Raw genomic sequence first — 16,136 nt, 5'->3', positions numbered from 1 at the left:
CTGGAGTTGCTAGGGTAAAAGTTCTCTGACGAACGTGCACGCGCGGCGCGTACACCTACTGGAATGGATATGAGCAACACATCTCAAAGAACAACAGTTACAAAGGTGAGTAACCGTGTTTTTTGATGTTTATTCACCAAAAATGTTTGAAGTTGAAAGAAAATATAACTGATTGTTTTGCAAGACTGTCAGGATGTCAGTGATTTTAGAAACCACTGGATACCATGCAAGGCACTGTTCCATAAAAATGGTGCTAAACTGCATAATATTAATTTGTATAATAGTTAATGGCCTACAGGTCCTATACCTATTGTGACATTCTAGTACTACTGTTGCACGGATGCACATCAGGGCTTTCCTAAAACTAGCACTTGGTTTGGGACTTGACTTAATCACAAAGACAGTTCACAGAAGAGGCTGCCATGGCAGCTGAAGTCATACAGGATGCTCAAGTTAACATTCTCTAGTGCTAAAAAATCACTTGAAAACAAGTATGGTATGGTATCCTCAGCAGAGAAGCCTGTTTCTGTAGTGACCTCCCCGAAGTGACCTGTCTTCAATTAAGGGAGAGATTAAAATACTGAATGCAAGCATTTCTCAAGAGCCACAAATACTACAGAATTTTTTTAAAAATTAAAGAATCATAGAAATGCAGGGATGGAAGGAACCTTGAGAAGTCATCTAGTCTGGCTCCCTATTCTGAGGCAGGACCACGTGTATCTAGACCGGAGTCCCCAAAGCGGTACCCACGGGCACCATGGCGCCCACCAGGCCATCTATGTGCGCCACCTACTGGCTGCCATACAAGCAGCTGCCAAAATGCTGTTGAGAAGGGACAACATCAAGAAGCGTCGCTGCCAAAATGACGCTGATTTTCAGCAGCATTTTGGTGGCAACACCTCTCGTTGATGCTACTTCTCGGCAGCATTTTGGTGGCAATGCTTCTTGACGTTGCCGCTTCTCGGCAGCATTTTGGTGGCTGGTTGTCCAGTGGCCACGCTCCTTGGCAGCTAGTCATCCAACGCCCACCACACAGAAAGGTTGGGGACCACTGATCTAGACCATCCCTGACAGATGTTTGTCTAACCTGTTCTTAAATCGAGAGGACAGACACTACGCATTGATCTTAGCTCCACGGAGCCGAGACACTACATCCCTTGGTAACCTATTCCAGTACTAACTATTCTTATAGTTAGAAAGAATTTCCTAATATCTAGCCTAAACCTCCCTTGCTGCAGATTAATCCCACTACTTGTCCTACATTCAGTGGACATGGAGAAATAATTGATCACAGTCCTCTAACATATTTGAAGACTTATCAGGTCTCTCTTCAATCTTCTTTTCTCCAAAAGAAACAGGCCATGTTTTAATCTTTCCTCACAGTCATATTTTCTAAGCTTCTTATTTTTGTTACTCTCCTCTGGACTCCAATTTGACCACGTCTTTCTTAAAATGTGGTGCCCAAAACTGGACACAGTACTCTAGCTGAGGCCTCACGACAATTACATTTCGTGTCTTACATATGACACTCCTATTAATATGCCCCAGAATATTAGCCCTTTTTGCAACTGCATAACATTGTTGATCATATTCAAGTTGTGATTCGCTATAACTCCTCAGATCTTTTTCAGCAGTACTACTGCCTGGCCTGTGCTTCCCCGCCCCTCATTTCTGTGCATTTGATTTTTCCTTCCTAAGTGTAGTACTTTGCCATCACTGAATTTCATCTTTGATTTCAGACCAGTTCTCCAAATTGTCACGGTCATTTTGAATCCCAAAATTGTCCTCCAAAATGCCAGCCAGCACTCCCAGCTTCATATCATTCACATATTTTATAAGCACACTCTCCATTCCATTATCCAAGTCATTAGTGAAAATATTGACTAGTACCAGACCCTATCAGACCACACTAGATACATCTTCAGTTTGACAGCAGGTAGTTTGCCCTCTGCAGAGTAATGCCTAAAGGGAGTCTCTAAAGTGTCTCAGACAGTAGTAACACCTTACTGTCTGCCACGTCTCTTATCTAAGGAGGGTCTAAGCAGGTAAAGCTTTTGAAAGCATTAACTTTTTAATTGCGGTGTGTCATCTAGACAACTACACTAATAACTTTCAAGAGTCAAACCATGTTCTGGACTGTTCTGTGAAGGACACTTTCTGCATCATATGGATGTCTTCTAAGACATTTTCTTGAGTTCTTGATTTGTTAATGACAAATTAACAAACTAGAAAAGCAAATCACTTGCCGCCTTGGTCAGTTCTGTGGTGTTTCTTGACGCAATATTACAGATTTATTCTCCTCTGCCCAGTTTCGGTGGGAGAAACTTCCTTCGCCTTTCCGGGGTGAACTGCATCTGATCAACTGCTACTTTGGTAGGGCAAGAAGGTGCCTAAATATTCAAAGCACTCTTCTGTTCCCATTAGAACAAGCAATTGAACAGGATGAAATAGTATAGAACAACTTTGCCTATATAATCACAACAGCAATTTGAACGTCTTATTCTTTCTTGGTTTACTCCTGTCATTTAAGTCAGAGAAAATTAAACAGCTGCTGCTAATACGATGTTTGTAAGTAAAACGAGTCTTAGCAAGATGGAAAAAGTCCCTGAAGATGTCAAAAGATGCAGGTAGTGTTAAGCACTGGTGTTTTTAACTGCCACTGAAGAAGAAGGTGCAACACATCTAGGAGGAAGTAGTGTGGGGAGAACAGAAATAGTTATCAGCTACAATCCTTTTTGATACTGACATTCAGTTTTGTGTGTTTACAAAGCTAATTCAAGGTTCAACTGTGTTAATATTTTCTTTTTTCTCAATATATGACGTCTCAGACAGTGGCTTTTAAACATTAATACAAAACTGTTTGATGAATGAATTAAAAGGGCAAGAAAGAATATAGGGTAGAATGCTACCGTAAGAACCAAGATAAAATAATATTTTACACTGAATTTTTCTTCTAATTTGTCCTGCATTTCTGGGGTACGCACCCCTTCTATTTCCATCCAGAACATTGTTTTGAAGACCCACTTTATTCCACAACTATGTCTCCCCTATCCAGATTACCACATTGGATAAAATACAAGCATCTCTTCACGTTCAAGGCAAATGCAAATCTGTAACTGCCTACATCTCAACCTTCATCATCTCCTACAGATTATGCCACACTTCCTGGTCCACCAAAACCTGTCTTCCAATACCTCCTTTCTCATTTACCCACCCATACTAGCGCCTGCATTCTTGATGCCCCACACTATCAGAATGTCCAAAAATCATAGATCTAGCAGGGGAAAATCAATAATTACAAATATCAAAAATATGAAGTTTTATTTAAATTAAATGCAGGTCTATTTTTTAAAAAGCAACCTATTTAATTTTAAACTTTTAAACTAACAATCTATTTTAAAAGCCAAAAAATTATAATCTATTAAAATCATTTTAATTTAATACAAAAAAAATAAAACAAGATTAAGCAGTACGTTTGCTGTCAAATTTTAAAGGAAGTCAAACCACTGAACTGGTGGAAGTCACTGGCTAAACACCTGGAACCAAAATTAGTTGATGTGCTAAACCAGCTTTTGACAGCATCAGCCTCTTCTGCATGTGCAGAGATAATATTTTCTTTATTTCAGTTTATTTAGTTAGTTCAGTTCAATGACTAGTTCAGTAAAAGATAAGAAATCGATTGGGAGCTCAAAAAGCATGACGGTTTGTTTTCTGCCTTCAATTTATGACTCAAAACTAGATATGAAAGGGTGACACAGATTAGTTCTAAAATCTTGAAGGACACGGTGACTAAAAACAATCAGTAATTGCATTAATTACAGACAATACTGCTTTTAATATATCAGCTAGCATTATGTACAAAACATGTTTTGTGGGGAAAAAAATCATGAGAATCCAGACTTTTAAAGTAGCTTTATTTAATAAAATTAAAATGCTATTTGTGCATTTGTTTGAATTACCATCTAAACAGACTTGCATCACAAGAAACAAATTAATCAATTTAAGAAATGTATCATTCATCATTTTCTAATATTAAAAATGTCAAAATTAAGAATCTGAATACATGCAAGATACGCTATATAAGGTCTTAAATAAATGTATATAGACATAGTATACCCTGATTAGCAAAAAGAAGCCCCGGATTTAGGGTAAGGATATGTTTAGTTGCAAATCAACATGTTTTATTAACTAATAAGAATCAACCTTTGTTCAGAAAATAACTGAAAAGTATAAATCCAAAAAAACAATTAAACAATTCTTGCTTACTGATTCAAATCAGCAATAAAATTGGTGATTTAATCAAATTGCATTGATTTAAATCAATCCATCCTGACTCAAGTGCTTTACTCTTGGAAAACAAACTTGGTCCACTATGTATTCTACTTACAATGACAGAACCTCATTATATTCCCTTCACAGTATTTGTTTATGGAGGTACTGTATCCACTCGTGACTATTCTCTAACTTCATTGGGACAGAATTCTGGCCTGCTGTAGAGCTTTGTGAACACCTATTATATTGGAAGTCACTTTCCTTATTATTTTGCTTTTCTGAAGACACCTTGCAGGATTTTCACTCCTGAGGCTTGTGCTACAAGGCTTTTGACACAAACAGTGGGAGTCCAGAAAGGTATCTTGAAGGAAACAAATACAATGCAATTAATTTCTCCATCTCTAAAGATACTTACTGAGCAAGGATTCTCAGTCTACCACAGGACTCTACCAGGAACCACAGTGATGAAAGCAGCAGCTGGGATCAGTGGCCTGGTGCCTGCCCCAGTGGGTAGGGCTAAGGGTGGTACAGCACACCATATATTTCTCCAACAACTCCAGAAAAAGTTGCCATATTACTGCTTCTGAACCAGTGGTAACACAACAGCCACAAGGCCTCCCAAATCACGTAAGAACAGGACCTGAGCAGAAAGCAAGGAAGGCTGCATGTGGGTTGAACAGCCAAAATGAAGTAGTGCACTCCCATGTGAAGTTTCTTCACTGATTATGCTCAAGAATGCTCTAACTGGACGGTTCCAAGGCGAGCAGAGGTAGGAGTCCTGGCTGTTAAGCATTTGCAGGAAGGTAGCTCATTACACAAGTCTCATTGTCTCTGCCCAATAGTCTTAAATCTTGAGAGCTCTTGCACCAAGCACAAGATCCAAAACTGATGAATGATGCAAAAATTATATCTTTAAAGGGAAAATATTAAATTTTAAATCTATTCAAAGTAATTAAGGAGACAAATGATTTTTCTAGTTAAATCAACCAAGAGACAGCTTCAGAAAGTCTTAATGCATGATAAACAGTTTAAAATTATCCCACTCCATTTTCATTAGATGACCACTAAAAATTTGAAGGAAAAAAGTCACATTTGCCTCCACATTAGGCTCCCTAAGTTCTAGGAGACAATAATAATAATTGGAGATATACCTAAGTTATACTACTACTAAACAGAGCAACATATGTTGTGATTTTGTAGTTGCTAGTGATCAAGTCATACATCTAAACTATAGGCTAGATGCCTTTTATAGTTTAAAAAAATAGCAAATACACCCACAGGAAGTATTATACTGAAGACAACCCCCACAAGTCTGTGGAAAATACACTAGAAAATGTCCTAAAAAACCCCTCACCTATCTCACAGAACTAGAAGGGACCCCAAAAGGTCATCAAGTCCAGCCCCCTGCCTTCACTAGCACAACCAAGTACTGATTTTGCTCCAGATCCCTCAGTGGCCCCCTCAAGGATTGAAAACACAACCCTGGGTTTAGCAGGCCAATACTCAAACCACTGAGCTATCCCTCCCCTCACTGGGCATATTTTATGGTAAAATCAGAAATGCATTATAAACAAATTCAAACATCAAATATTTCACAAAAAGAGAATAAGTATTAGTTTACCTTTGGTTTTTTGTTCAGCAGCCTGAAAGAAAAAAAAAGTCAGAAATACTGGTCAGTATTAGACACTTTTTATTGCAGTTATATCAAGAATATAGGACTGTACCCGTGACCCTTTAAAATTTACGCTCTCTTGGAGGAAAATTCATTGAACACTGAGTTCCTGCTTCAGGAGAAACCTGGTAATATCTTACTAGGACTACAGTACTGTGACACAACTTTCTTTCTACTTTAAATTTAACCCTATTTAGGTATGCTCTTAGTGACCTGAAGTTAGCATCACTAACTTTGTTATAAAGGTTAACATCAAAGCTGTATCCCAGTTGATATTTACTTCAAATTTAGTAAATAAGAGACTACAGATAACTCCCCAAAATATCCATATAATTATTAATGGCAATATCTATAAAACTCAGAAGGGAAAAATCTTTACATCGTTGTAGCATGAAAATAATTCAAAACCAAATGCAAGGGCTCCGCTGCAATATAGGATTTGAGAAATATGAAAGTCTGGATTTTGTTTTTTTCATTGAAGACATAGGTAATGTGTGAAGTTGACTTATCTAAATATTTGTTTGGGCTGAAGCGAATCGAAAGTCTGGAAGTCCCATTTTCAGAGATGAAGTACACAGCACAAGAAAGTAGCTTTTTTCAAGGCAGCTTTGCCCCACTCTGAAAAGTTTCTACATAATAATGTTAACTGGACTATTATAGTGGGCAGCACAGTGTGCAGGAATGTTTGTATGCACATCTGTATTTATAGCAATTATAAATCCAATTAATATGTAGTATGCTAGCCAATTAATAAACTAAGAATCAAGAGATCTGTGCAATTTACCTTGCACACCCTTGACTGCCTTTTTATCTGTATTCTGCTCACTAATCCATCTAATCAGGACTACTTTCAACATTCCAAACCTCAGGACACCATTCAACCTGCTACTTCTAAAAATAAAATAGAAGTGCTGAAAAAAGCTTCTTTCCTCCCTTGAAGCCAATGACTGGCTGTACTCACCCCTGGAAGACTGACTATTTACAGCCCAATTTAATGATCCAAAGTCCAAGAATGAGAGATACATACAATAGGGAGCTAGGTATCCCTCTTTCCAATAAGATGCTTCACATGCTTCCATAAGATATTATGAAATCTTGGAGCTTAAAAATGCAATATGATCTACAGGAAGCTATTTTAGAGGTTTCTAATATACATTTCTCTTTCTTCTAGATGTCTGAAGTTGGACTCTTGAGAACTAAGTATTCTGGCTTTGCAAGTGGAGAATTAAAAAAATGTACCATTGTTTTTCCTATGTAAAAATACACAACAATACCATTAATGATGTATGGGGTAATGAGGATTTATTGACACTGCTCTGGGATTATCAACATATCCCATATTTTTGTTATTTATTATAGTATGAGTCTATCTAGAATACATGCCAAAAAACTATGCTATACTACCCATCATGGATATGTAATAATACTGTATTATAAAGGGAGCTATTAGAAATCCCTATATTTAGGCTGATTAACACTTCCCATTAGAAAAGATTCATATAACTTTTCAGAAAAGATTGCAACACTCCTGTTGTTTCCAGCAGATGTTCAACGTTTAGCAAAGAGAAAGCCACAAGGCCAGATGAATATAATGGGACAAAGAAAAGGCATTTAATTCAGGTTTGTCAGATATAAAAACTTTTCAAAATCTCCATTTTCCTTCCACTGCTTGCATTCCTCAGGAAAAATGTGAGCAGCATTCCGAAATAGTAAATGTATATGAACATTCTAATTTAAATCTAGGCTCCTACCAAAGCCAAAAAGCAGCAGCTTCACTTCACTCAGAATCGTGGGAGCAGCCAGCAGCTGAGAGAGACAGACACACAAGATGGTCTCCTTTGCAGGACACCTGCACCTGCAGCTCCAGGCTCTTTCCCCCTGCTTTATATGCGGAAGGAACTCCCCATATCTGGGAGAAGGGGAGAGAAACAGGCTGAGCTCCCCCAAACACCTGTGAACTCGGTGACTCATTCCTTCCCCCAGGATAACTCAACAGCAATTTCCTGCTACTAGCTGAAGGAAATAAACCTGTACCTGAAGCTGTGCTGAGGATTCAGGGTTCAAACACTGCCAGTGATGCATGCTGGGGATGTTATACTAGCATATAATTTTTATTTTTATTTTTAAAATGCTTGGAAATTTTATTAAACAACCTGTTAAAACAATCTTATTTAGGTTGCAAAGTCAAACGCTCAATTTAGGAAATGACAGGATGTAGGTTGCCCAGGCAACCTTAAATCTCCTCCCTTTTGCATATGCATTGAGATACAGTTTTTAATTAAACAACATTTTTTCCACAAGAGTCTTGTTTCTTTCAGTACACAGGATGGACTGTGGTCACCAAAAGATTCAGTGTTGCATAATAAGAAAGACTGTTTGTAGGATTCCTGCCTCATTTGCCCTAGAAGTTGGAAGGGAATTGCGGGGAGAGAAAGAATGGTCTTCTAATTAAGGGAGGTGATTGCACACAGAAGAAAAATCAGCTCAGTCCCTGCCTATGCCACAGTCATATATAAGGCTGAGTAAGTCACTAACCAAAATTTCATCATTGTGCAATTCCTCATTTTCTAGGTGCCCAACTTGATACTCACCTTGGGGCTGGAAATGCAGCAATACTGAGCAGACACAATTGCAAATGAAGTCATTAGAACTGTGGATGCTTAGTACCTCTTGCAATACAGTAGTGTGGTCAGAAGGAATGAGTCCAGGCTTAGAACTCAGGACCCTCTGACTCCTAGATCATTGATTCAACTGCATGGCCTCATGCAGGTCTGTGTCTTAGGGTACATCTAGAATACGAAATTAATTCAAACTTATTCAATTTGAATTTTCGGAAGCGATTTTATACATTCAGTGTTGTGTCCCCCCACTAAAGCCTGTGAATTCGGCAGAGTGCGTCCACAGTACCGACGCTAGCATCGACTGTCAGAGCGGTGCAGTGTGGGAAGCTATCCCACAGTTCCCACCGTCCATTGGAATTGTGGGTTAAGCTCCCACGGAATGATGGAGCAAAAACATTCTTGCGGGCGTTTCTGGGTGTATGCCATCACTCGCTCTTCCCTCCATGAAAGCTATTGCATACTGCCAGCAGACGGTGCACCACCTGTATCCTGGTTCTATGAATCCACCTCACAAGTCCTCTCATCTTTCTATCTACTCTTTCATCTAACCATTTCCCACTTTTTTCCAGCTACCGTGAACCTAGCAGCACAGCTTTCGCTGCAATCTTTGCTCTCCTGCTCTTGCACCGCTAGCTAATTTTTCCATGTTATCTGTCCTGGGCTCCCGTAGAAGCTATAGAAGGCAACAATTCCCCGCCGTTTTTCTGCCATCGTGACCTAAGCCGCACAGCTTCTGCCGGAAACTCTGCTCTCCCGCCCGTGCAGCTCTAGTGAGCTTCCCGACTCCAGAAGACAACCATTTACCGCCTTTTATCGGCCATCTTGAACTAAACAGGCCTCCTACGTTTCATGCCCTTTTCCCAGGATTACTCATGCAGGCGCCACAGCGCAGCAATCATGGAGCCCGCTCAGATCTCCGCCGCATTTTTGACCATGGTAAATACCTCACGCATTATCTAGCAGTATGTGCAGTACCTGCAAAACCGGGCGAGGAAGCGATGACAGTGCGATTACTATACCGATGAGCACATGGACACAGATGTTCCTAGAAGCACGGCATGTGGCCATTGGGAGATCATGGTGGCATTGGGCCTGGTTCATGTCATGGAATGCCAATTCTGGGCCCGGGAAACAAGCACAGACTGGTGGGACCACATAGTGTTGCAGGTCTGGGATGATTCCCAATGGCTGCGAAACTTTCGTATGCGTAGGGACACTTTCATGGAACTTTGTGACTTGCTGTCCCCTGCCCTGAAGCGCAAAGACACCAAAATGAGAGCAGCCCTCACAGTTGAGAAGCAAGTGGCCATAGAGCACTATGGAAGCTTGCAACACTCAACAGCTACCGGGGCAGTCGGGAATCAGTTTGAAGTGGGCAAATCTACTGTAGGGGCTGCTGTGCTGCAAGTAGCCAACGCAATCATTGACTAGGTGCTATCAAGGGTATTGACTTTGGGAAACGTGCAGACCATTGTGGATGGCTTTAATGCGCTGGGGTTCCCTAACTGCAGCGGGGCGATAAACGGAGTGCATATTCCCATCTTGGCCCCGGCACACCAGGGTGGCCAGTACATAAACCGCAAGGGGTACTTTTCCATGATGCTGCAAGCACTGGTGGATCACAAGGGATGTTTCACAGACATCAACATGGGATGGCCGGGAAAGGTGCATGACGCTCGCATCTTCAGGAACTCTGGTCTGTTTGAACAGCTCCAGGAAGGGACTTACTTCCCAGACCAGAAAATTACTGTTGGGAATGTTAAAATGCCTATAGTTATCCTCGGGGACCCAGCCTCCCCCTTAATGCCATGGCTCATGAAGCTGTACACAGGAACCCTGGACAGTAGTAAGGAGCAGTTCAACTACAGGCTAGCAAGTGCAGAATGGTGGTAGAATGTACTTTTGGACGTTTGAAAGCGCGCTGGCGCAGTTTACTGACTTGGTTAGATCTCAACACAACCAATATTCCAACTGTAATTGCTGCTTGTTGTGTGCTCCTCAATATCTGTGAGAGTAAGGGGGAGACATTTATGGCGGGCTGGGAGATTCAGGCAACTCACCTGGTGGCCAATTTCGCACAGTCAGACAACAGGGTGATTAGAAAAGCGCCGCAGGGCGCACTGCACATCAGAGAAGCTCTGAAAGTCAGTTTCGTGACTAGCCAGGGTACAGTGTGACAGTTGTGTTTGTTTCTCTTGAAGTTACCTGCTCCCTATATATATATGAAAGGAAATAAAGTCAAAATTGTTTAAAAACTGTTCTTTATTATTTGTTGCACATTGAGAGAAATCCAAAGGTGGACCTGGGGGGCGGGGCGGTAATTGAGTTAGGGAGGTGGAGGAGGAGGGAAGGACTAGTCCAGAAAGTTTGCATATGCCAGCTTTCTGCTGCTTGGGTGATCCTCTGAGGTTGGGTCCCCGAAGCCTCCGCCCTCGTGTTCTTGGACGTCTGGATGAGGAGGCTATGGAACTTGTGGAGGAGTGAGGGCGATTATACATGGGCTGCAGTGGCAGTCTGTGGTCTCACTGCCTTTCCCGCGTTAGATCCACCATACAGCAGAGCATGTCAGTTTGCTCCCCCATGAGCTTGACCATAGCGTCCTGCCTGCTCTAATCGCACACGTCTCCTCTCTTCGAGTTCCTGTAATGCTTGATGGGACGCCGCAATTGTTTGCCTCCACGCATTCAGCTGGGCCCTATCACTGCGAGAGGACTGCATGAACTTGGCGAACATGTCATCCCGAGTTCGTTTTTTCCACCTTCTAATCTGGACCAGCCTCTGGGATGGAGTAGATAAGGGCCGTGTTGAAACATTTGCACCTGTGGGAGGAGAAAAAGGGAGGATAGTATTTTAAAAGATACATTTCAGAGAAAAAAGGGGACATTCTGGTGTGAGTAAGCCATCACACACGGCAGGGCAACAGAATTCAGCTTGCAGGCAGCCTAGGGACACGCGGGGTTCTGCTTCTTCTACAGTCATTTCAATGCTTTCAAACTGCTGGGCCCCCTTTCCCATGGCAAGCAATGCCTGGTGGGTTTGCCATATAAAAGGAGGGCCTGCGTGATAACATCCCCCACCCCGAGTGGCTCTCATGAGGCTCTGAGCAGGGATGAGCCCTTTAAACTAAACACGAACAGCCCACCACGGCTGGGTTCCCCCCCTACACTCCTTGCGTGGCTTTGATCCGGCTCTCACTCACCAGGGTCATGGTCCGGGAGCCCACCTTGGGAGTCGGGGGAGGCTCCAGCGTTAAGAATAGTTCCTGGATGGGGGCGAAGGGATTCCCCACTTGCTGCCTGTGCACTGTCCTCCTCATCCTCCTCTTTGTCCTCCAATGACTCTTCCTCCTCGCTCTGTGCAACTCCCCACTTGTGTCCACAGACAGTGGTGGGGTAGTGGTAGAGTAGGTGTCCACAGACAGTGGTGGGGTAGTGGTGATGTCACCCTCCCATAATTGCATGCAGCTCATGGCAGAAGCAGAATGTATGGGGCTGTGACCCAGAGCGCCCATTCGCCTCCCTGGCTTTTTGGTATGCTTGCCTTAGCTCCTTGATTTTTGTATAACACTGCCCTGTGTCCCTGGAGTAGCCCCTTTCCGTCATGACCCTGGAAACTTTAGCGTACGTATTTGTGTTCCTTTTTTTGGAATGTAGTTCTGCCATAACAGACTTGTCTCCCCAACATGCGATGAGATTCAGTATCTCCCATTCGAACCATGCTGGAGCTCGTCTGCCAATCTGGGATTGCGTGATCTCCTGTGATGGTGGACTTTGCATGGTTGCCTATAATGGTGGTTTGTGTGGATGGTCACCTATGCTGATGGTGACCAAACAGGACATGAAATTCAAAAGTTCCCAGGGCTTTTCCTGCCCACCTGGCTAGTGCATCAAAGTTGAGAATGTTGTCCAGAGCAGTCACAAGGGAGCATTCTGGGATAGTTCCCGGAGGCCAATAACATCAAACTGCATCCACAATACCTTTAACTGGGGACTGCAATCTCGATTTAAGTGCAACTCCACTTGCCGAGGTAGAGTACAGAAATCAGATTAATGAGCCCTTTAAATCGAAAAAACACGGTTTGGTGATGTGGACAGAATTTTTTTTTCCCGAATTAACTCGGCTAATTCCGAAATAATAGGACTAGTGTAGACCAGGTCTTAGCTTCCTCATCAGTAAAATGGGGATAAAACTTATCCTGAAGTAGAGAAAAATTCATTCATATTTGTAAAGTTTAGATATCATGATGAGTCCCATAAAAGAGACCATGAGGAAATGAACAGTTCCACACTCACTGCAAACTTTGGATGCTGTACGCTAAAATTAAGGCAAGCGATGCTAACTGAGTTAGATGGATACAAATATTTACCAGTTACTTCATTCCTTGAGCATCATTCAGCCTGTGCACTGAAAGAGGCAGAGTTCCTTCAGGAAAAACATTTTGTGATCATGTAATTAAAGTCCATCACAATGCATAGGCACAACAAAGCAGAATTAAGGTTGCATGCGTGACCTAAGCATTTACTAGCTTTCAAGACCTTGCTTCTGCAACCTAAATATTGTTTAATATAGTAGTTTTTATGTAATTAATAAATAAACAAATTCTACTGATTGTAAATACCAAATTAATAATGAATTATAATACACATGATGGGATGATTTCTGGTATAAGTATTAGTGGCATGACTTCTGAATAGGCACTACTCACACAAAGGTAAATGACTATATACGTGAGGTTTTAACAAGGATTTTATTTTTGAATGCCACTGCAGTAGCCGTTACCCAAGCACTGAAATATATTGTTCATCTATGCATCAAATAGTTAATATTTCCCCTTCTTTCATTTAAACTACATGGAAAGTTCCTGTAAAAATGCAATATTTGTTATTCTGTTATTGAGTTTGTACTAAAACAGATTAAATATGTTTGAATAAGTGCTTATGTCATGTACTACTGCAATTTGGAGCTATGCATTTCAATTTAATTTTTTTAAAGTTTATCAATTATTCACATTTTAAATGCAATTTATATATGGTCATTCTAGCAAAGTTTTAATAAGTTTTCCTAATATCTTGCCTCATTATCCAAGTGTAGCAGGGTGACCACCCACTCCAGCTTGGAACAGATTGGAAAAGCTCTGCAGAGGGCAAGGTAAAACACTGGCTGATTGGGGGAAGTGGCTGCAGCTGGGGCCATGCCCCAAACTGAGCAACAGGGCCTTATAAAAAGGCCAGGGAAGCCAGGAGTAGAGGGAGATGCGGTTGGCTGCAGGGACCTGATCAGAGTACCTGAGTGAAGCAGGGCTGGGGACAGGCTGAGGAGCTGGGAAGCTCTAGCCTGGAAAGCCCCAGGCTGCAGGCTAGCAGAAGGCCAAGGGGTACTAGCAGTTGCAGAAGGCAGCCCGGGGGTAGGCCAAGGCAGCAGGTCCAAACCCTCCTTGCCAGTGATGAGTAGGCTGATACTGCAGTCTGCCCCAGGCTGTGGGGCTAGATGATGAGTGGCAGGAGCCTTATACTGAGACAAGGTGGGGACAGTGGGTGGGGGTTCCCTGGGGAAGCGAAGACCCTGAGAGAAAGGGATTACTACCAAGGGGGGGTAGCACCCCAAATGAAGGGGCACTGGGTCCTGGGAGGGACACGGGGGACGGGGGACTGAGGACAGGTGGATCACCGGCCTGCAGAGGGTGCTCCAGAGCTGGAATGAGCTAATTCCCAGAAGTCACCAGCAGGAGGCGCTGCAGGGGTGAGTCTGCTCATCTACACCAAGACACTGTCATGTTGCCCAAGTATTTCCTCCCATCAGGGCTCCTCCTGAACGTGTGTTTCTTAATGAAAGGGTATGGGAGGCCTAAAATGGGCTAATAAAAATCAAACACATTATTTTCTAAACTTCTCAAGACATAAAAACCATTGGTGCTATTTGCAGGATGCTACACGAGTTAGATTTAATTAACTGATAACATATATATGGCCATAATTTTCAGCCAACCGCTTAAATGGATATTGAATGAAATCCATATATTTAGCAACTTTGTACACATGAGGGGAAAAAAGTAGCAAAATGGCTGGAGGTGTGGGGGGGAGGAGAGGTACCAGGACATGAAAAACATGAGAACTGATCTTGCAACTCTTACACAGTCAATGTGACTTCTCATTCAAACCAGCTGGAATTCTTATGAGTAAAGGCCACAGGACCAACTCCATACAAGTGTTTAAGTAACTGCATCTCTAAAATGCAAAAATGTAGACGAACCTTTTTCTGAGCACCTTCCTTCTTTTTCTTTTCTTCCTGCTTTTTCTTTTTCTTTTCTTCCATCAAATGTTCCTCTTCTTGAATTTCTTGTTCTTTCTCCCTATTAAAACAAGTGTTGGGAAAGCTTATGAATGAGGTCACATCTATCAAGACAAACAATATACATAATATTAACGCTACAAAGTACACCTCTTGGAAATAAGTATTATCCGAAAACAGTAGTCTCTAAAATTCCAACAAGTAGTATTCCAATAGAATTGTCAAGAAAAATTCCAAACCAAAATTCCAATGCCAAATAAAGAGAATGTCTACTTGCAAACTCCCACCAAAAGCCAGTAACTTACAAAACTGGAATTTTTTAAGATTCTGACCAAACCTTTCCTCCCTAATAATTTGATTTATATTCAATTCTAAAACAAACAACTTTAAAACAACTGCAAAAATTTGTGAGTAAGCCAGACAATTGCCTTGTAATAATAATTAAAAAAATTATCTAGGGTGTAGACATAGGAAAGCTCAAAAATAGTACTTTTTAATACCATCCCACCACAGCCATTCAAAATTAGGCCCCACCACGCTCACTCCATCCCCCCCTGCCTCTGTTGCTCACCCTCACTCATTTTTACTGTGCTGGGGCAGGGGATTGGGATGCAGGAGGGGGTGCGGGCTCTGGGCTGGGGACAAGGGGTTTGAAGTGTGGGAGGGAGCTCCGGGAGGCTGAGCCTGGGTCAGGGGGTTGAGGGATGCAGGCTCTGGGAAGGAGTCTGGGTGCAGAACAGGGCTCTGGGTTGGGATGCAGGAAGGGATACAGGGTTCTGGCTCTGTGAGGGGGCTCAGGGTGGGGCAGAGGGTTGGGGTGCAGGGGGATACAGGGTGCTGGCTCCATAAGGGGTCTCAGGGCTGGGCATTGGGGTGCAGGCTTCCACCGGGCAGCGCTTACCTCAGGTGGTGGCACAACAGGACTAAGGCAGGCTCCCTGCCTGCCCCGACCTCACACCACTCCCAGAAGCGGCCATCACATCCCTGCGCCCCCCGTGGGGGGGGTGGTGGTGGTAGACATGGCTCCGCACCCTGTCCCTCTCTGCAGGCACTGCCACTGCAGCTCCACTGGCCGTAGTTCCCCATTCCCGGCCAACAGGGGCTCCGGGGATAGTGCCTGCAGGAAGGAGCAACGCACGGAGATCCCTGCTCTCTCTCCTGCCCATGGGCTTCAGAAATGTGATGGGAGCTTCCGGGAGTGATGTGGGGCCAGGTCAGGCAGGGAGACTGCCTTAGCCCTGCTGCACCGCCAGTCTTTTACCAGTCGGAGATCGCAATCGACT

The 16,136-nt window shown here is 42.7% G+C and overlaps 1 protein-coding gene across 10 annotated transcripts in view; it reads right to left on the bottom strand.

Moving 5' to 3' along the window:
• Window positions 1–16,136, bottom strand: part of TNRC6C (trinucleotide repeat containing adaptor 6C) — a 590,484-nt gene that overhangs the window by 183,730 nt on the left and 390,618 nt on the right. For 8 of the 10 annotated variants that reach the window (XM_075071765.1, XM_075071766.1, XM_075071767.1 and 5 more), the window contains 2 exons: window positions 14,815–14,914; window positions 5,894–5,915 (listed from right to left, as the gene is read on the bottom strand). In XM_075071765.1, the coding sequence (XP_074927866.1) occupies window positions 5,894–5,915; window positions 14,815–14,914 (122 nt within the window). Of the gene's footprint in view, window positions 1–4,560; window positions 4,634–4,687; window positions 4,900–5,893; window positions 5,916–14,814; window positions 14,915–16,136 lie in introns of those variants that run through there. The other 2 variants (XM_032792795.2, XM_075071771.1) reach the window with 2 other exon arrangements.

Source organism: Chelonoidis abingdonii, chromosome 13, assembly GCF_003597395.2.
Source record: "Chelonoidis abingdonii isolate Lonesome George chromosome 13, CheloAbing_2.0, whole genome shotgun sequence".
Taxonomy (NCBI): Eukaryota; Metazoa; Chordata; order Testudines; family Testudinidae; genus Chelonoidis; species Chelonoidis abingdonii.
This window is presented reverse-complemented; position numbering and strand designations above follow the sequence as displayed.